This window comes from Diadema antillarum, unplaced genomic scaffold, assembly GCF_040938485.1.
Source record: "Diadema antillarum isolate AM-2024a unplaced genomic scaffold, OU_Dant_1.0 seq00000333_RagTag, whole genome shotgun sequence".
NCBI lineage: Eukaryota > Metazoa > Echinodermata > Echinoidea > Diadematoida > Diadematidae > Diadema > Diadema antillarum.
The window spans coordinates 1,166,061-1,187,798 of record NW_027271349.1 but is presented as its reverse complement, the minus strand read 5'-3'; the positions used below and the strand labels follow the sequence as shown (position 1 = coordinate 1,187,798).

The 21,738-nt window shown below is 37.9% G+C and overlaps 1 protein-coding gene across 1 annotated transcript; it reads left to right on the top strand.

Moving 5' to 3' along the window:
- Nucleotides 1-7,594: 7,594 nt before the first annotated feature.
- Nucleotides 7,595-18,571, top strand: LOC139730752 (uncharacterized; the record flags this gene model as incomplete). The annotated part of the gene is made up of 5 exons (XM_071641614.1): nt 7,595-10,696; nt 11,011-11,223; nt 15,004-15,155; nt 16,925-16,983; nt 18,240-18,571. Coding segments are annotated over 5 exons (3,858 nt in total), but the record flags the coding sequence as incomplete, so codon positions are not given.
- Nucleotides 18,572-21,738: the final 3,167 nt, after the last annotated feature.

The following is a 21,738-nucleotide window of genomic DNA, read 5'->3' as shown; positions in this document are numbered from 1 at the left end:
TTGTAATTTGGGGGGACTGTAACGTTAAACCCTCACCAAAACCAAGATTCAACCTCCTGTGCCAAAATTCAACAGTGCGCAAAAGCATAGGTTTTTTTTACGTGCAGCTGGCAGTCAAATTCTGAAAAATGTTCCACGGCCCCTACAACAGTTTTAAGACCTACAAATGTAACAATATCAGGAAAATATATAAAGAGAATTTCGCAAAATTTCATTTCTTCAAAAAAGCTACATTACCTCAACTTGTCGCTGACGTATGTTAACCCTATACAGGCAGGGGGTGGAATCCGCCCCCCCCCCCCCGACGTTTCATGCAATACAATGTAATTCTGCAACGCAAGAATACCTCATATCATCATGAGGCTTCTTGACTTTTTGCGTTCAAGTCTTGCGCAACTTTTGAGACCAAAATTGCAACGTCCGTGCAACCGTTATGAAGCCACCCCCATTTTTGTTATGGCGACGCCCCAAAACGTGCACAATTTTGTGATATTGTGTACAAATTTACACTTCTGATTGAAAACAGTGCTCGGTATGTCCTGAAACTCATAAAAACGTGACTATTTTTACTATTCATCACTTTGATTGATTGGGGTTTCCGGCGGGAGAATCTCCAGATCAGAAGGTGCTTGGGGTTGGAGTCTCTGATTATGGTAGATAAGTGGTCTATGGCAATTTCCATCAAATAACAAAGAAAAAACAAGTCAAAAAACAAAAAAGTACATAAGAAATCCCCAACAATAAAATACATAAGAATTTAAATGACTTGGGAGTTTTTATGATGTACGCTTGTTGAATATGTTAAAACAGAAACCAAAAAAATAGACTCAATGTTTTTAATTAATAGTGTTTAACAGGCTACAATAAGATGTTGGGATTACTTTGCACAATCAATCGATTAAAATTAGAAATTGATCATATCAAAAGATATTAAGACAGTTTTTGGAAGAGGTTCGTCTGATTGGTGATTATCTAATTAAGGCGAAATTTCGTTTGTACACAACCAAAGAAAACTATTTACCTTTAATTGCATGAGCTTTCCCCTACTGTTTGTAGGCTTCATCAGACTGGCGTTGACTCGCCCTAGGAGGGTTGTAGGATAGCCCTGCTAATCCACATACAATGGGGGCAGGAACACATGATGAATCGTGATGAGGGGCAATACAAATTATCACAGCGTATATTCCCATTCTCTCAGACTGTAAGACTGCCTACACCCCATCTACGGCGAGTCAACGCCAGTCTGATGAAGCCTACAGAAAGCTCATGCAAGGTAATTGTAAATAGTTCGCTTTGGTTGTGTACGAACAAAATTTCGCCTTAATTTTGAGACAGTCTTGTACATTATGACGTGGGTGTCGGGCGTGCCAAATTTTGTTGCGATCGCGCTACTGATGGCCTGATGGATCAGTTGAAATCTGAAATCCCATCTCAACCAAAACTATATCATCCCTTTAGAGAATTCTCTGAGCATTTCAAATTCTCTGTATTCGTACTAGTTCTTCATCTAAGGTTCCAGCCAAGAAGATGTGACCTACCCTGCCGACATTACAAATTGTAGAAATTCTTAGAATATGATTGAATCAATTCATTACTTGCCACCTTCCCAAAGATAACTTGTGCCAGGTGTGCTTACCTTCTCCCTGTCATAATCATGGACAATGACTTCAAACACCACCCTGTACAGCAGAGATAGCATTCATATTGTAATGCCAGATGCTCATCAAGTAAACAGGTGATGATGAGGAATGGTTCCACAGGAAGTTCTCACTTTAAATTAAATTGAATATGTTTTGTGTATATTCTACATAGACATGAATTAAAGCAAGTTCTGCAAAGCCCTCCTATAGTCATCAATGCCTTGCCTCCCCATATTCCTCCCTACCCCAGATGGCAGATGAATGTCACTAACTTATCTACTGTCAAGAATGTTTCACTGGTATTCTTGCATGGGTAGTCTGAACACACACACACACAAGTGATCAGCAATTTATGTGGCCAGTAACATACATATATTATACACATATGTTATAAGAATGATATGGTCATTGAAGCTGCAGTTGATTACCCAGGCATGAGGAATCAGAATGAACTACAGTAGTATTTCAAATGATGATAATAAGATAATGATTATAATAATAATAGAAATAATAATGTTTAATTTCTCAGCACTTGCTACTGCATATTTTGAGTAATCTTTATTGCCATGTTTCATATTTCTTTATCCTGTAACAGGCTTTAGGAAGGGTTTGATCAACGACTATGGAGCTATGGTGAATCCTGCAAACAAAATATTTGCTTGAGGTGCCTGTGCATATTCATTTTCAAGAGAATGAAAGAATTCTACAAATATGAATGGATCAATGAAAGATATTTCTGTGTCCTTGCACAGAGCCTGTCAAAATGGACATTATGATATGGTAACGCACCTTATTGAAAATGGTGCAGATGTGAATGCAACTGATGAAAATGGTCTAACGCCACTAATCCTTGCATCTGTAAATGGACATGTGAGAAGCGTTCAGTACCTTGCCAACAATGGAGCTGACATTCATGCTGCCGACAAAAATGGCAACACATCATTATTTAGTACATGCGTTGAAGGTCATCTTGAAATTACAAAATATCTGGTAGAAAAGGAAGCAGATGTCAATGTCAGAAATAAACATGGTTCTGCTCCTTTACATGCTGCATCTGTAAATGGACACCTCGACATTGTCAAATATCTTCTTGACAAAGGAGCCAATGTCAACGCTTTGGATGATGAGGGCATGGCACCCTTGCATGTTGCATCTAAACACAAAGAAGTTGTAAATGTTCTGCTTACTCGAGGGGCCAATGTAAATGCCACTGACAACCGTGGTAACACACCTTTGATCATTTCATCTGTAAGAGGTCATATTGATGTGCTTATCTACCTTCTTAACATGGGAAGCAATGTGAATACTTCAAATATGAGAGGAATCACCCCCTTGCAAGTTATTTGTCATGGAGGAGATCTAGAAATTGCCACATTTCTCATTCAAAATGGGGCCAATGTCAATACTTGTGATAAAATTGGCACCACACCCTTACTCATAGCATGTATGAATGGATTTACCCAAATTGTGTCTTTGTTGCTTGATAAAGGTGCAAATATAAATATGGGAAACAATGACTTGTCTCCTTTACAATTTGCTTGTCAACTTGGACACCTTAAAGTTGTCATTGCTCTTGTGGACAAGGGTGCTGATGTTAATTTTGCCAGCAGAGATGGTTGCACATCCCTGCAAGGGGCATCTCAGAATGGACATCTTGAAGTGGCACACTACTTGATCGACAAAGGAGCTGATGTAAATGCTGCTGATAAGCAAGGACATACTGCCCTCACCCTTGCTTCTTTTAATGGACACCCAGATGTTGTTTCCTACCTTGTTAACTGTGGAGCTGATGTGAATGCTGGAACTGTGGATGAGTTAAGACCCTTGAGACTTGCGTGTCAAAATGGACATCTCAATGTTGCTACAATCCTTGTTGACAAAGGAGCAAATGTGAACTTTGCGAGCACAGATGGTTACACGCCTTTACAAGGAGCATGCAGAAATGGTCATCTTGAAGTGGCAAAGTATCTTGCTGACAAAGGAGCCGATATTAATGCTGCTGACAAACAAGGTCACACCGCCCTCACCCTTGCGTCTCTGAATGGACACCCAGATGTTGTTTCCTACCTTGTTAGCCTTGGAGCTGATGTGAATGCCAGAACGGAGGGTGATTTAAGACCCTTGCGACTTGCATGTCAAAATGGACATCTCAATGTTGCCAAAATTCTTGTTGACAATGGAGCTAGTGTTAACTTTGCCAATAAAGATGGGTACACACCCTTACAACGAGCATCTCAGAATGGACATCTTGAAGTTGCGTGCTTTTTAATTGACAAAGGAGCCGATATTAATGCTGCTGACAAACAAGGTCACACCGCCCTCACCCTTGCGTCTCTGAATGGACACCCAGATGTTGTTTCCTACCTTGTTAGCCTTGGAGCTGATGTGAATGCCAGAACGGAGGGTGATTTGAGACCCTTGCGACTTGCATGTCAAAATGGACATCTCAATGTTGCTACAATCCTTGTTGACAATGGAGCTAGTGTTAACTTTGCCAATAAAGATGGGTACACACCCTTACAAGGAGCATCTCAGAATGGACATCTTGAAGTTGCATGCTTTTTAATTGACAAAGGAGCTGATATCAATGCTGCTGACAAACAAGGTCACACCGCCCTCACCCTTGCGTCTCTCGAAGGACACCCAGATGTTGTTTCCTACCTTGTTAGCCTTGGAGCTGATGTGAATGCCAGAACAGAGGGTGATTTGAGACCCTTGCGACTTGCATGTCAAAATGGACATCTCAATGTTGCTAAAATCCTTGTTGACAATGGAGCTAGTGTTAACTTTGCCAATAAAGATGGGTACACACCCTTACAAGGAGCATCTCAGAATGGACATCTTGAAGTTGCATGCTTTTTAATTGACAAAGGAGCCGATATTAATGCTGCTGACAAACAAGGTCGCACCGCCCTCATCCTTGCTTCTCTGAATGGACACCCAGATGTTGTTTCCTACCTTGTTAGCCTTGGAGCTGATGTGAATGCCAGAACGGAGGGTGATTTGAGACCCTTGCGACTTGCATGTCAAAATGGACATCTCAATGTTGCTAAAATCCTTGTTGACAATGGAGCTAGTGTTAACTTTGCCAATAAAGATGGGTACACACCCTTACAAGGAGCATGCAATAATGGCCGTCTTGAAGTGGCAAAGTATCTTGTTGACAAAGGAGCCGATATTAATGCTGCTGATAAACAAGGTCACAGTGCCCTTACTCTTGCATCTCTGACTGGATACCCTGATGTCGTTTCCTTCCTTGTGAACCATGGTGCTGATATGAATGCTGGAACTGCTGATGATTTACGACCCTTGCGACTTGCATGTCAAAATGGACATCTCAAGGTTGCTAGAATCCTTGTTGACGATGGAGCTAATGTCAACTGTGCCAACAAAGATGGTTACACACCTTTACAAGGAGCATGCAGAAATGGTCATCTTGAAGTGGCAAAATATCTTGTTGACAAAGGAGCCGATATTAATGCTGCTGATGAACAAGGTCACAGTGCCCTTACTCTTGCATCTCTGACTGGATACCCTGATGTCGTTTCCTACCTTGTGAACCATGGTGCTGATATGAATGCTGGAACTGCTGATGATTTACGACCATTGCGACTTGCATGTCAAAATGGACATCTCAAAGTTGCTAAAATCCTTGTTGACAATGGAGCTAATGTCAACTGCGCCAACAAAGATGGTTTCACAGCTTTACAAGGAGCATGCAGAAATGGCCATCTTGAAGTAGCAAAGTATCTTGTTGACAAAGGAGCTTACGTTAATGCTCGTGATAAGCAAGGTCACAGTGCCCTCACCCTTGCGTCTGTATATGGATACCCAGATGTTGTGTCTTACCTTGTCGAACATGGAGGTGATGTGGATGCTGAGGATATGGCTGATTTACAACCTTTGAGACTTGCATGTCAGAATGGACAACTCAAGGTTGCTAAAATTCTTATTGGCAATGGAGCTAATGTGAATTCTGTAAATGAGACTGGTAGAACACCTGCACAAGAAGCATGTCAAAATGGAAATCATGAGGTTTTGGTATACCTTGTTGAAAATGGTGCAAATGTAAATGCTGTGGATGAAGATGGTCGTACGCCTGTTATCACTGCATCTATTAATGGACAGCTGAGAAGTGTATTCTACCTTGTCAACAATGAGGCTGACATTCATGCCAGGGACAAAAATGGTAACACATCATTGCTTAGTGCATGTTTTGAGGGACATCTTGAGGTTACAAAATATCTTGTTGAAAAGGGATCTGATGTCAATGTCAGAAATAAACATGGTTTTTCTCCCGTATATGCTGCATCTGTAGGGGGACACCTTGACATTGTCAAATATCTATTTGACAAAGGAGCCAATGTTGGTGCTTTGAGTGATAAGGATGACAGAAATGGTAACACATCATTGCTCAGTGCATGTTTTGAGGGACATCTTGAGGTTACAAAATATCTTGTTGAAAAGGGATCTGATATCAATGTAAAAAATAAACATGGTTTTTCTCCTTTACATGTTGCATCTGGAATGGGACACCTTGATTTTGTGAAATATCTTCTAGACAAAGGAGCCAATGTCAATGCTCTGAATGATGGGGATTTGACACCCTTGCATGTTGCATCTGACAACAAAGAAGTTGTAAATGTTCTTGTTACTCAAGGGGCCAATATAAATGCCACTGACAGTAATGGTAACACACCTTTAATCATAGCATCTGGAAGGGGCCATGTTGAAGCAGTTGAATACTTGATTAAAAGAGGTAGCCATGTGAATGCTTCAAGTAGGCATGGTCTCACTCCTTTACATGCTGCATGCCACCCTGGACATCTTAGAATTGCACAAACTCTCATTCATGCTGATGCCGATCTCAATGCTTGTACTGAGGATAAGTTTACGCCCTTGGCTGTTGCATGTGAAAATGGGCATGCCAACATTGTATCATTGTTGCTTGATATGGGTGCAGATAAAAATATCCGAAACAACAATAATGTAAGTGCATTAGGGCTTGCATGTCAAAATGGACATCACAAAGTTGTCAAGATCCTTATTGATGAGGGAGTTGATGTGGATTCTGTTGATGAAAATGGCTACACACGTTTGTATATTGCATGTCAGAATGGACATTTCCAAATTGCTAAAATTCTTGTTGATGGTGATGCTGATGTTAATTTTGTCACCAAGAATGGTTGCACACCATTACATGAGGCATCTCAGAATGGACAGACTGAAGTTGCATGCTACCTGATTGACAAAGGAGCCAATGTGAATGCCTCTGACAAACAAGGTCACAGTGCACTCACCCTTGCATCTCTGAATGGCTGTCAAGATGTTGTAACCTGTCTTCTGAACCATGGAGCTGATGTGAATGCTGGAACTGTGGATGATTTAAGACCCTTGAGACTTGCTAGTCAAAATGGACATCTCAAGGTTGCTAGAATCCTTGTTGACAATGGATGTGATGTGAATTATGCCAACAAGGATGGTTACACACCCTTACAAGGGGCAAGTCAACATGGATATCTAGAAGTTGTACACTATTTGCTTGACAAAGAAGCTTATGTTAATGCTCCTGACAAACAAGGTCACACTGCCCTCACCCTTGCATCTCTGACTGGACAGGCAGATGTTGTTTCCTTCCTTGTGAACCGTGGTGCTGATGTAGATGCTGGAACTGTGGATGATATAAGACCCTTGAGACTTGCCTGTCAAAATGGACATCTCAAAGTTGCTACTGTTTTGGTTGATAGTGGAGCTAATGTGAATTATGCCAACAAGGATGGTTACACATCCTTACAAGGAGCATGCAGAAATGGTCATCTTGAAGTGGCAAAGTATCTTGTTGGCAAAGGAGCTGATATTAATGCTGCTGACAAACAAGGTTACACTGCCCTCACCCTTGCATCTCTGAATGGACAGGCAGATGTTGTTTCCTACCTTGTGAACCATGGTGCTGATTTGAATACTGGAACTGTGGAGATATAAGACCCTTGAGACTTGCCTGTCAAAATGGACATCTCAAAGTTGCTACTGTTTTGGTTGATAGTGGAGCTAATGTGAATTATGCCAACAAGGATGGTTACACATCCTTACAAGGAGCATGCAGAAATGGTCATCTTGAAGTGGCAAAGTATCTTGTTGGCAAAGGAGCTGATATTAATGCTGCTGACAAACAAGGTTACACTGCCCTCACCCTTGCATCTCTGAATGGACAGGCAGATGTTGTTTCCTACCTTGTGAACCATGGTGCTGATTTGAACACTGGAACTGTGGATGATTTAAGACCCTTGAGACTTGCATGTCAAAATGGACATCTCAAAGTTGCTACTATCTTGGTTGATAGTGGAGCTAATGTGAATTATGCCAACAAGGATGGTTACACACCCTTACAAGGAGCATGCAGAAATGGCCATCTTGAAGTGGCAAAGTATCTTGTTGGCAAAGGAGCTGATATTAATGCTGCTGACAAACAAGGACACACTGCCCTCACCCTTGCATCTTTGAATGGACACACAGATGTTGTTTCCTACCTTCTTAACCATGGAGCTGATTTGAATGCTGGAACTGTGGATGATTTAAGACCCTTGAGACTTGCATGTGAGAATGGACATCTCAATGTTGCTAAAGTCCTTGTTGAAAATGGATCTGATGTAAGTTCTACCAACAAAAACGGTTACACGCCCTTACAAGGAGCATCTCTGAATGGACATCTTGAAGTTGCATGCTATTTAATTGACAAAGGAGCTGATGTGAATGCTGCTGACAAACAAGGTCTCAGCGCCCTCACTCTTGCATCTTTTAATGGGCACGCAGATGTTGTATCCCACCTCTTGAACTGTGGAGCTGATGTGAATGTTGGAACTGTGGACAGTTTAAGTTCCTTGTCACTTGCATGTTTAAATGGACATCTTGAAGTTGTTACAATCCTAGTTGAAAATGGAGCTGATATAAATGCTTCTGATAAACAAGGCACCAATGGACTCATGCTTGCATCTTTACATGGCCACTCAAGTATCGTCTCTTATCTTTTGAACAATGGGGCTGATTATAACGCTGCTGATAGCAAAGGTCTAACACCACTTTCCTTTGCATCACTCAATGGACATTGTGAAATAGTTTCTTTTCTCTGTGAAAAGGGAGCCAATTTGAATGCTGGAAGCAAAGATGGATATACATCTATGCATGTAGCTTGTCAGAATGGATTTTTGGAGATTGTAGAATATCTTGTTAATAGTGGGGCTAACATTAATGCAAGCAATAAGGATGGTTACACACCGTTGCACATTTCATCTCTCCATGGGCACTTTGAAGTGGTTGATTGTCTTGTTTGTAAAGGAGCATTTCTGAATACTACCAATGCTCAAGGTCAATCTGCTCTCCTTCTTGCATCCATGAAAGGATATCTGGAGATTGTTTCCTACCTCATTCACAAGGGGGCAGATATGAATGCAAAAAGTGAAGAAGGATGCAGGCCTCTATACAGTTCATCTGTGAATGGGCATATCAAAGTTGTCCAGTATCTTGCTGACAATGGATGTGATGTAAATGCTCAAAATGAAGAAGGCTGTACACCATTACAAGGAGCTTGCAGAAATGGTCATCTTGAAGTGGCAAGGTATCTTGTTGTCAAAGGAGCTGATATTAATGCTGCTGATAAACAAGGTTACACCGCCCTCACCCTTGCATCTCTGAATGGACACCCAGATGTTGTTTCCTACCTTGTTAGCTGCGGAGCTGATGTGAATGCTGGAACTGTTGATGATTTACACCCCTTGCGACTTGCATGTCAAAATGGACATCTCAAGGTTGCTAAAATCCTTGTACACAATGGAGCTGATGTAACTTCTACCAGCAAAAGTAAGAAGTGGCGTTCACCTCTTCTCCTGGCAATGCTAAACAGCCACTGTGAGGTTGTTACTTATCTTGTGGATGTAAATGCTGAAGTTAATGTCCAAGACCAAGATGGTTTTACCCCATTACACATCGCAGCATTAAATGGGCATCTCGAGATTGTGAAGTATCTTGTTCAGAAAGGTGCTGATATCAACATTTGCAACAATGATGGCTTTGCCTGTCTTCATTTTGCTGTCTACAATAAGAACTTTGGTGTTATTGATTACCTTATCAAAGAGGGAGCTGATGTTAATATTGTCAGTTCTGCTGGTTTCACACCTATTCATGTAGCTTGTCAAAATGGCAACGCTGAAATTGTTAGCTGTCTTGCCAACAATGGTGCTGACTGTAGCACTAGCACTAAAAAGGGTTTCTCCCCCATTCACATTGCATCACGCTATGGACATGTACAAGTAGTAAAGTGTTTAGTTGAGAATTGCGCAAATGTCAATGAAAGGACTAAACATGGATCCAGTCCCCTACAGATTGCACTTCAAAAAGGACATATGCAAATCTCCTGCTATTTGATACAAAAGGGAGCTGATGTAAATGAAGCTAATGAGGATGGCATGACCCCTCTACATATTGCAATTCAGAAAGGTGATATGGAGTTGTTCACATGTCTTGTTGATAATGGTGCTGATGCTAATGCTACAGCTGTAGACGGTGACACACCTCTACACATTGCGACAAGAGCAGGGAACCTTCAAGTAGTCGCCTCTCTCGTGAGTAAAGCTGCAGATGTGAATGCAAACAATGTGAGAGGTCAAAGTCCTTTACATGTTGCGATCCAAGGAGGAAATCTTCCAGTTGTGTCTTTTCTCATGGAGGAATGTGGTAGTAGAGACACTGCCAGTGTCACAGCTTTAGGCATTGCAGCTGCAGAAGGTCAACTGAACATTGTGGATTATCTCGTCAGCAAAGGTGCTGATGTCAATGGCTCGACAGGAGAAGGCACAACATCCCTTCATAGGGCAGCTAAACATGGACATCTTGAGGTCGTGATCTGTCTGGTCGCTAATGGTGCCAGGGTAGACATCACAGACAGTAAAGACTACACACCTCTGCATGTTGCAGCAAAAGAAGGATATGTCAACATTGTTGTTCATTTCATCAAGAGCACTGCCTGTACCACGGAGCCTGAAGTTGCTGGTGGGAGATCACAGGTAAATTACACTTTCAAGCTCTGAATAAATGCATGCACACAATGTGCAGCACACTTAACACTTGCATCAGAGTGCTTTCAATAAAAACTTTTAATAGATTTGTCTGTGTAAACTAGATTCTTTCATTCAAGTTTTGTTTGAGTACGGTAGATGATTATGACAATTCGAAAAAAAAAAATTGCCATGCAGCATCAATGTGTTTACTCATGTAATACTTATTACTTTAGAAATGAAGTGAGTGTGTGCATTCATAAACAGCAATATGCTGTTTTGTTCTTAAAGTTGACTTCTGGTTTTGCCCAAAAATTTTCAAGGTTGATGACCTGATTAACAGTACTGATCGGACAGGCTTCACACCATTGCATCTTGCTACATGGCATGGTCACTCATCTGTGATAGAGGCTCTTGTGGATCACAATGCTGACCTGAACACTCCCTCCGGCAATGGTCGAACATGTCTTCACACAGCTGTCAGACTCTGCAGTGATGACAAAAGACATGTTGAATGTTCACCTTCCCTAACAAAGGTATTCCCTTGTACTTTAAAACAATATACTCACAGCAAATATGTTACATTTTTCATAAAATTGTAACATGATTGTACAGATGCTAACATGAACAAGTGCACCCTTGCATATTTTTTCCACAATTTTTAGTTGATTTCCCTCTAGTAATTTCATAGTAAAGCAATCTCGAAACTAAATTATGCAGGTGAGCACTATAGACTTTAGTTGTTGCTCATGTGATTTCCAAGAATTCCACACAATTTCAACCTTCTACAGACACAGTGATTTAAATACACAGATTATGTTACAAAAGAACTTGAGCAAATTCATGAAAGAGAATGTAGAGGTGCAGCTGTAAGTTAGCAAGCAAGCAAGAGTTAAATCGCTAGAAAAAGGGGGAAGTGCACGAATTATTTTCTAGGTTTTGAAAAATGTAAATCAAAAAGAGAAATAAACAAGAATTATTTTTAGTAGAAAAAGACAGATGTTTAATTGAGCAAAGAACATGCAATGGTTTGCTAGCTATTGCTGAATGCAAGTATGCGGTTTTTCAATGATTAAAAAAAATCACCCAGTTCTGATAGTATGCCTATAGAATTTTACCAAATCTGTAGGGATGAAATTCAATTTGTTTTGCTAAATTTTCTTAATGAATGTTTCATAAGAAGGAAAGATTCAATGAATAAAAGCAAATCAACTGGTTCTGATAGTATACCTATAGAATTTTACCAAATCTCTAGGGATGAAATTCAATTTGTTTTGCTGAATTTTCTTAATGAATGTTTCATAAGAAAGAAATGTCTGAAATTAAAAAAAAAAGCCTCATAACATTGATTCATGAAAAAGGAGATCAGCAATGTTTAGAAAATTGGAGACCCATTACACTTGAACTGAGACTATATCAGTCGCACTTTTAGCCACACGCTTGCAGTTAGTGATTAGTGAAATTGTAAACGCAAATCAAATTGGTTGTATAAAAAAAATTGATTATCATCTTTCAATATAATGTATGACAATTGATATTATTGAATATATGAAAGGGATAGATGGTGCAGTAATGATTGCAGAATTTTCTAAAACTTTTGATGCATAAATTATTGCAATTGACTTTAATTTTGTGTTTTTGTGCTTAGAAAAATTTTATTTTGGTAATATTTTTCAGACATGGATAAAAGTATTGTACGTATCTATTTGGCTTTTAGTGTTAATAAATGGCTGGATATCTGAGTCTTTTTTTTAATACAAAGAGGTATTGGGCAAGGTTGCCTACTTTCAGCTGTACTTTTTGTTCTTGCTGCAGAATTTATGTCAAGAGATCCAAATAAGAAATGATAAGTGCATAAATGGTATTTCTGTTTTAAAGATGAAGGAATTGTTTTGAAATGTAGCTAGACCAAAATTTAAAAAGAGCAAAACATTAGTAATGTGGCTGGGAGCTGCCAAGTCAAAATACTCGATCTTGTGGACAGACACACCCACAAAGTACTTAGGGCTTTATAATTCACCTGATATGGATAAAGTTCAAGCTTTGAATTGGGAAAACAAACTCACAAAACTGCAAAGGCTTTTGGAGAATTTTTTGACTATTGGAGATACAGAAAACTTACTCTCTTTGGTAGATTGATTATTGTAAAAACGAGAGCTTTAATTCAGATAGTTCATTTACGTATGGTTGACACAATTTCTGAGAAATATTTAAAAGACGGAATTTTATGTTATGTACCTTTCTTTTCGCAAACATTTAAAATGTGAAACAAACTACTGTAAAAGTGGATATTTTCGCGCAACTAATTTTTCGCGCTTGGCCGGGTCAGAAGAGTTTCGCGTGTTTTTAATTCCGCGGAATCAAGACATCACGCACAGGAACGTATGGCAAGTAAAAATATTCGCATGCTTTTATTTTCGTGCTAGTTTTTGGTAGCGCGAAATGCGCGAAAATTTTAACACCGCGAAAATTTCCACTTTTACAGTATCATGACTAAAAAGTTTGAAAATGGAGGTGTTACTATGATCGACCTTCAGAAGCAAAAACCCAGTTTCCAACAGATGGATTCAACACGCTCTAAGTGCAGCAAAAGGAACATGGAGTGAAATGTGTTTTATTAGTTTAACTGTCTTGGTGGATTAGAATTCAAATTTAGATCGTTAGAAAATAAAAGTGATAAGTAAGAATCAACTCCCAGTGTTCTATATTGAGATATTAGAAGCTTGGTCAAAGGTAGAGAATAATATTTGTTTGAAATATCAACCTATGGTACATGGAGTATCATATGGCATTTTATGGCATCAATGGTAATAAGAATATAACTTTCCTTAAAAATACTTTATATTATGATGGTTGGTATCAAAGCAAAATTGTATTTTTCAAAGACATTTTCAAGAATGGCAACTATGTATCTATCTACTATATATCCACTAAAGAAATTCTCACCCAACTTAAACGACGGACATGTAAGCTAACATTGATTTTTTTATTACATTTTCAAAAATCTCAAAATTCCCAAAATCATGGATAAGCAATTGTATGGTATCATGTATAATATTTAATAATAGATTATTCAAAAGTCCTTAGATAAGAATTGGAATAAGATATCAGAAAGGATTTATTCAAGATGTTCCAACCAAACAATTTTATAGACTTCTTTGTACACATTGTCACGATAGCAACAGATGTATATATTGGGAAAAGATATTCAACTCGTAACTTGATTGGTTGAATAACCTGTGTTATTGTAAAGAAAACAAATTAACAGGATTTAATTTAAAGACTTTGTATAATTTTTACCAGTAAAAAGAAAATTGTATAGATGGCACATCAAAACAGATGGGAATATGACAACATTTCGATGTAAATGAAGTTAATTTACATATGTTTATTTAGTGTAAATCAAATAAGAATTTCTTTTTTTGTAATCAAACTTATGCACATATACATAATGTTGATTTTGAGATAACGGGTATGCATAGAACTAAAAGCTCATAAGGAAAATGAATTAGTTTAGCATTTGACAATTGCCTTTTGGTGTAATCACAAATACATACTGTTCAGAAATAAAACAGGAAAAGGGTTATGTGAAACAAATTTGCAGTATCTGTTGGAAAAAGAAATCTGTAAAAGAATTGAGGAAGATTTGAAAAGCAAGAAAAGACATAGATGACCAAAGCAAATGATGCATATTGTGTTAATAATTTGTGGAGGTTTTTTTTTTATCTCGAGAATATTTTTACGAAGTACAATGATCATCCCCTGCTTTTTGAAAGAGACAAGTCAAGCAATTTTTTTTATTATGCTAGAAGATTGACGATATATTGACTTCTCTGCATATTTTCTGTACATCATTGTCCAGCGGTGACGGCTTGAATTGTTGTAGTCTTCTCATCCGGCGTTGGCAGCATCAAAGTGGAAAAAATGCTACTTTTGAGTGGATGATCTGATTAATTTAAAGTGTCACTGATGTGTTCTGCTGGGGTTGGACTACCAAGGGTAAAATGATTTCAGTTATCATCTTAGTTTTTTGGTTTTTTTTTTTTCAAAATTGAACAGGTATGGTTGCAGTGTGAGTAGATACTGTATCTCAGTTGCAGGAACAAACACAGTAATTAATTCTGTGGTACCTGAACAAATACTGTCAATGCAGATAATGATATGGGAGCACCACAGGGATCTTGGCATTATGGTTGACCTTCTCTTGGAGCTCAGGTGGGCATCAAATCCTGAGGGTTGTTGCTTTATGTTTCATGTCTTAAGTCACTTCTCACGGTGGATTCTGTTTACAATATATTTTTCTACAATAAACACAGATCATTGATGATTCCTGTGATGGCAATCTTGCACCTGAGAAAGCCCTTATCCTCTACCTTCTTCAGCATGGGGCAGACCCAAATGTTACTGACAATAGAGGGAAAGTTCCTCTCCAGTATGCACATGATGATGTCCATGACTTGATGTCAAGGTGAAATTTGTCATATTTCATTAGATATACACATATATCTAGATGTCCTGTGAATTTGTGAATAATATTTATGCTATATATCCCTTTCAGGTTATTTTGATTGATGAAATTCCCTACATTTCTTCAAGGTTTCAATATCTAAAAGTGACTTCTTTTGTACTGTTTATTATCTTAGGCTACTTGTCTTTAAAGTATGTATTTGAAACTTTCTTAGAATTTATATTGAACTTTTACACCACACACCTGTTCATATACCAGTCTTTCAAGGAATTGTTTGTGGTGTTTATTGTCCCCGAGCAGGGGACTCGAAATGGGCTCCGTACGTATGTGTGTCCGTGTGTGTGTCCGTCTGTCCGTGTGTTCGTCCGTGTGTGATCAAAATGTTAAATTTGCTACTTCTCTGTCATTTATGAGCCAATTTTGATTCTGTTTGCTTTATATGATAGCACTACATGGGAGCTTTGAAACTTCTACACAGAATTTCAAGTGTGACCTTTGACCTTGACCTTTGACCTATATTGTACATTTTGCTACAAAATGCTACTCCTTCGCCATTTCTAACCCAATTTCTATTCCGTTTGCTTTATGTGATGGCACTAAGTGAGGGCTTCAAAACTTCTACAGAGAATTTTGACCTTTGACTTCTTTGACCTTTGACCTTGATTTTTGACCTGTATTGTACATTTTGCTACAAAATGCTACTCCTTCGCCATTTCTAACCTGATTTCGATTCCGTTTGCTTTATGTGATGGCACTAGGTGAGGGCTTCAAAACTTTGACACAAAATTTTGACCTTTGACTTCTTTGACCTTTGACCTTGATTTTTGACCTACTGTATATTGTACATTGGTTACAAAATGCTACTCCTTCACCAGTTCAAACCCGATTTCAATTCTGTTTGCTTTATGTGATGGCACTAGGTGAGGGCTTCAAAACTTCACAGAATATTGACCTTTGACTTCTTTGACCTTTGACCTTGATTTTTTACCTATATTGTACATTTTTCTACAAAATGCTACTTCCGGTGGGGACATATATTACGCACCGCGTAATTTCTACTTTTCCTTGTTTTTTTTTGTGTGTTTTTATTGATATGCAAATTTTATTGCAGTTTAGAAAGTACAGTATCAACATTTTTTAAGAACGATAAATCCCGAGTGCATCATTGAAATAAAACACTTCGTTCTTTGATTGACAGTCAGGATTGTAGTGGAGTTTGTTCACAGGTCACAACAATGCTGCAAATGAACCTAGTGGCAGTGCCCTGACCTGTGTTACCACGTCTGTTTACCTTCACAATGTGTGATGTCCAGCTAGCACTACACTGTTTACAGTCTCTTTATCTTAAAGAATCCTTGATGTATTCTACATAAAAGAAAGGTAATAGCCCCTGCCATGTAGGAGGGCATAAATGTATTTCAAAGCCTTTTGTTATTCAGCTAAATAACACCTCAGGCGGGAGCATGTAAAGCAGAATGATAGTAGGCCTTATGTCTGCAAACAATGAAATGACTGGTTTTAAATTCTGGCTGTTTCGTGTTCCTGTGAGCGTCTTACACTTTCAAACTTCAGAATTTACAGTTCATTGCAAAAAAAGTGTTTTTGCTCCTCAAAAGATGTTTTTCCAGTGGACAAGATTTGCTTATTGTTGGAGCTGTTTTGACGTAGAATGATGTCTTATTTCCAAGTAAAATGCAATAGACACAAAGATTGTTTGTAACTTCAGGCTTTTCTTTTCCTGTCAACATTTGTTTACTTTCTTCATATAGGCAAACATTGGGTGCAGTTCCTGAGAGTCAAGTTCTGAAACCAGCAACTGTTGAACACGGTAATCATCTGTAGAAGATATTTACATCTGATGCACATCTAATCGATGTTATTCAGTGTTGAGGATATTGTAACTCATAAAAAAAGCTGCTTCTGCACTATTCCTTTTTAATTTTCAATCCATAGTAAAGAAAGAAAATCCAATTTTTGGTAACATGAATTCATGACTCAGCTCCTTGTCGCCCTGACAAAGTTACATTCCCCAAAGCTACAAAACATTTTTACAAGTGTAATATTTGCCCCCCCCCCCCCCCCCCCCCCGGAAAAAAAAGAGAGAGAGAGAGAGAAGATTGACTTGTATTTTAGGGGGAAAAAAACTTTCGATTATCTTTATTACTTTTTGTGTCAGTTCTATCTCAGACATTTTCAAAATGTGCTGTACCACCAACCTTATCTCATTAATATACAAGGGAACCAGAAGGTATTAAGCAATTTAAAAATGGGGTAAGTGGGACACTGGGGCAAGTGGGACACTTGAAGGATTATGTGTTTTTACATCATTTAGGAGACGCCATTAGTGGAGTAAGAGTTTTGTACGAACAAAGAAATATGTAGAAACAAAAATGGATGCCTCCTTAGAATCATCAGAGCTAAAATCGTCAATAAACTTGAACATCCATATCCTAACTTTAAGATTTTGTGCCAATGCTATTTTATGAATAACAATAAATAAGATGTGGTGTTTACTGTCTTATTTGTTAAAAACAAAAATGTATTTTAAGTTTCCCACGTACCTCACTGGATACCCTTAGTGAATTTCACCTTTCACAGCTGAATGAACACAGGTTTATATCTAATTATGGTAGATTTTTTCTTTAAGGTAATTATTTTTCTACTCATGGAAGGCCAACTTAGACAAGGCTGACGGTACAATTATGAGATTCTTTACTGAAAGTATTTCAAATTAAACTATCATGAACAAATGCCTCATCTCCCGTGTGCTTGACTGCATCAAATCCTCGAAGTGACTTTTGCAAAACTATGTTTGTTTGTTACCATTTGTTGGTTAGGTTTTATTGTGATGATAATCATATTTGTATACGAACTGGAGAATAACATGCTCTTTTCAAACTCTGGAAAAATGAATATGCAAACTAGATTATCTTTCATACTCCTATGACTTCCGTCTTGTTAGAAGTCATCTGTCTTATTAGATGAGGTGGCTGCCATGAACAGAATACTTTTCTATCTGAATTTGATATTGGCTGACTTCAAGTTAATTTATATCATTGTATTTTTGCTTCTGCACTAACACAGACAATACAGGCAATGCGGAACAATTTGTGGCCACCAGTCAAGATGATTTTGATGTAACCCTGCGAGCCCTGGAGCACTATGGTATACAGATTGCCACAGAGTTAGATGAGCATCACCAAATTAATATCCAACCGCTCCTGAAAGCTCCAGATGACCTGATCCTTGGGGAAGGAGAAGTAGTGATTGCAGCTGGTCTGAAGTTCACTTCACCCTTTGAACAACTTGGGAAACCATTCAAAATCATCATGCCACACTGTGCCATGTTCACGCAACCTCACCGCGCATCCATTCTGCTGTACCATCGCAGTGACGGTATTAAAGGGATGATATAGTATTGGTGGAGAGGAGGATTGAGCTTTTAACTTTTTTGCAGGATACCAAGAAACCACTTATGGAATGTTACAGAGCATACCATTTTAAGAGGACTAAGAATAAGAGGACTAAGAATAAGAAGTTATTTTGATAAAAATCAGTTTTGAATTGGCCGAGAATGAAAAACAAAGTAAAACAAAGCAATCCTAATGAAAGGTGGGTCCCATCTGTTATTCTGATCGCTTTATTTTAAATATATCTCGGCCATTTCAAAACCAATTATCATCAAATAAACATAGAATTTCCTTTAGGATTATGTGTTTTCTCATATTTTATAAGAGGATTCTCATCCTATCTAAAAGAGTTAGAAGCCTGAATCCAGGTCTCAAACGAAACTATACCATCCCTTTAAATGGATATTGCATCTTGTACCATACATGTTGTACATAGAGGTAATATTCTGTTGTGCTATACCACACAAGAAACAGCACAATTTGTTTTTTTTTTTTTTGGGGGGGGTGTATTTCTGTCTTGTTGTAATGGCGAGGCTCAAACCCTCGAGCCACAGGTCTAGATTTTGGCTGGTGAGAATGATTTATTGTCCTGAGACTTAAAAGACTTCACAGGGTTATTGCCTATGGCTTTTTAGCATCAGCCTTTGACTCTCTAATGCCGAGACTTTGATTGCAGATTCTCAGTGTTTCGTTTTCATGATACAACTTTTTGTCTTCTTAAGGTTCACACTTTACCGAGAAATAATTTAGTAGCTCTTTCATTGGCACAATTCTCTTAAACAGAACCAAAATGAAATTCTTGTTTAATGTTTTCTTGTTTTCTTTCAGACTCAGAACTGTTTTCTGTGGCATCAGTAACTTCTGGCACTGTCAGTTTAGGAAAGAACACCTTGGAATTGACCGTCAACCACTTTTGTCAATGGTGGATTGTTGGAGTGATTGACAGGTTCTTTATTGGCAAAAAGGTTATTTGCACAGCATATGTGCCAGAGCATACAAGAGCAGGAGAGAGGAGCACAGTTCCCTTCATCCTTCATGATGACATTAAGGGTTTGTCTCAGGTGTGTATCTTAATGGCAATGAAGTATCCTTTATTAATCTCAGAAGTATTTAGTCACAATCTTTAGAGGTACACCAGAATCTCACTATTTTCTATTCCATTGCTCTCCCCTTATAATCAATTATACCACGATTATAATGAAATTTGGCTACAATGAAGTTAAATTTTAGTTCTCAGATTTTTTTTTTCTCTCTCTCTCTCTCTCTCTCTCTCTCTCTATATATATATATATATATATATATACAATTGTGTATATGTATATATATATATATATATATATATATATAAAATTGCAGGAGATTCAAAATGAGAAGGCGGCAAAGGGCTTTGTTGAGGCACGAGGTGGCTATGGTGAACAGTTCTACGTGAGATGGCGTGAGGGCGAAGTCAACATCACTCAGTCTGTAAACAAGGAGGTGGTGGATACTGCAGTGAGTGTTTCATGCTTAAATATTTTTTTTTTTTTGTCTCTGTTCTACCTTACCTTGTACTTGTATTTTGTAACATTTGAGGAAGAGGGCTAGTTTTGTAGTAACACCTTGTATATTTTGTTCTTTAAAAAGGAAGGCAAATAGTGACAGTCAAAGGGCAGCTGTAAGCTGGAAGTTGAGGTTGTACTAATGCATTTTTTTATTATGATTTATACTTTGAGTTATCAAGTTATTGTCTTACTAAGTTTGATTTGAATTAAAACAGCCAATCTCAATGCAATGGGATGGAATAGGATTGAGATATTATGACCATGTGAATGTTTCAAGTTTCAAGTTTGTTTCACATCTTTCAAAAAAGGTGCAGCATAAAGAAAAACAACATAATGAATTATGTATCATATTTCACGCTAAAACCATAACTAAAATACAATGCGAAATACTACCCAAAATTGATGAAAATAAGGTTGGATAACATATCATCTGAAACATGAAAGCACAGCAGATGTGAGGGATTAGCAGATAAAGCCATTAACCTATCAAGGCTATAATCCCTTTTTGACTGCCCTTATTTCATTTGCTGCAAACAAAAACAAATATAAACTTAAGAGTTGAATGACAAAGAACAATACATAAATGAACAACAGGCAATCAATGAAACTTACCTTCTTTCCATAATAGATCATTTTTTTTCTGATCGCATAAATATTGTATTGTATTAATATATGTATTTATGAAATCAGAAAAAAAAAAGATAAGAGAAAAAAAAATTATTACAAGAACAAACGGCATGTATCTCAATATTAGCATGAATGTGTCTTAATGATGTGTGCTCTGTAGATGTATGTTTGCTATTACTGTAAATCTTACTGTTAACACTTCTCTGCTTTATTTGTACACAGACGATGAGCATTCGCTCATTCTACTGGCTGGACAGACATGAAATTACCTTCATCACTGAGGCTCAGGGAGTGGGTGTAAAGGACATAGATGTTGCTTTTGTAGTGAAACAATGCATTCAGAAAACAATCAGGTTCCTGATGAAGTTTACTGGTAAGTCCTGGCATATATACTAGTACATGTATTGCTAACATCAAATACAAGATTGCAAAGACAATGTGAAATAACACGTATTTAGTCAACAGAAAAATACATATCAGTTTGTCAGCGAAATTCTCCTTACCAACTTCGTCCATTGCACTGCTTAAATTGATTAAATTGATTAACACTAAAATGTGACTAATGAATGATGAACCTCCTTCCCAAGTCTGGAGATTAGTGTCACAACTGATCTCATAAAGAAGCTATCGCTGTATGTAATGCATGGTTCTTCACTGATCTCATTTATAATTTGAAGCATGAAATTAATGTTTTCCCAAGCATAATTTGAATAATGCCTTGCTTCCATGGATTTTACTCTCATTCACAGGTTTGATTTTGATTTGATCAACATTCTTGTGAAAAAAAGAAAGTGTAATATAATTGTTATACTCAATTTTGACGAAAGATTACCAACACAAAAACTTTCATTTTACAGGTGATCAAGATGAACTTAATTGGTAGCATGACAAGCCAGGAGGAGACTTCAATATGCTTTAATGCTTCATAAAGGTTGAATCCTTACGAAAAAGTCACTGTGCTTTACACAAATCGAACAAAATATTCATGTAGTATTTTCAGATTCT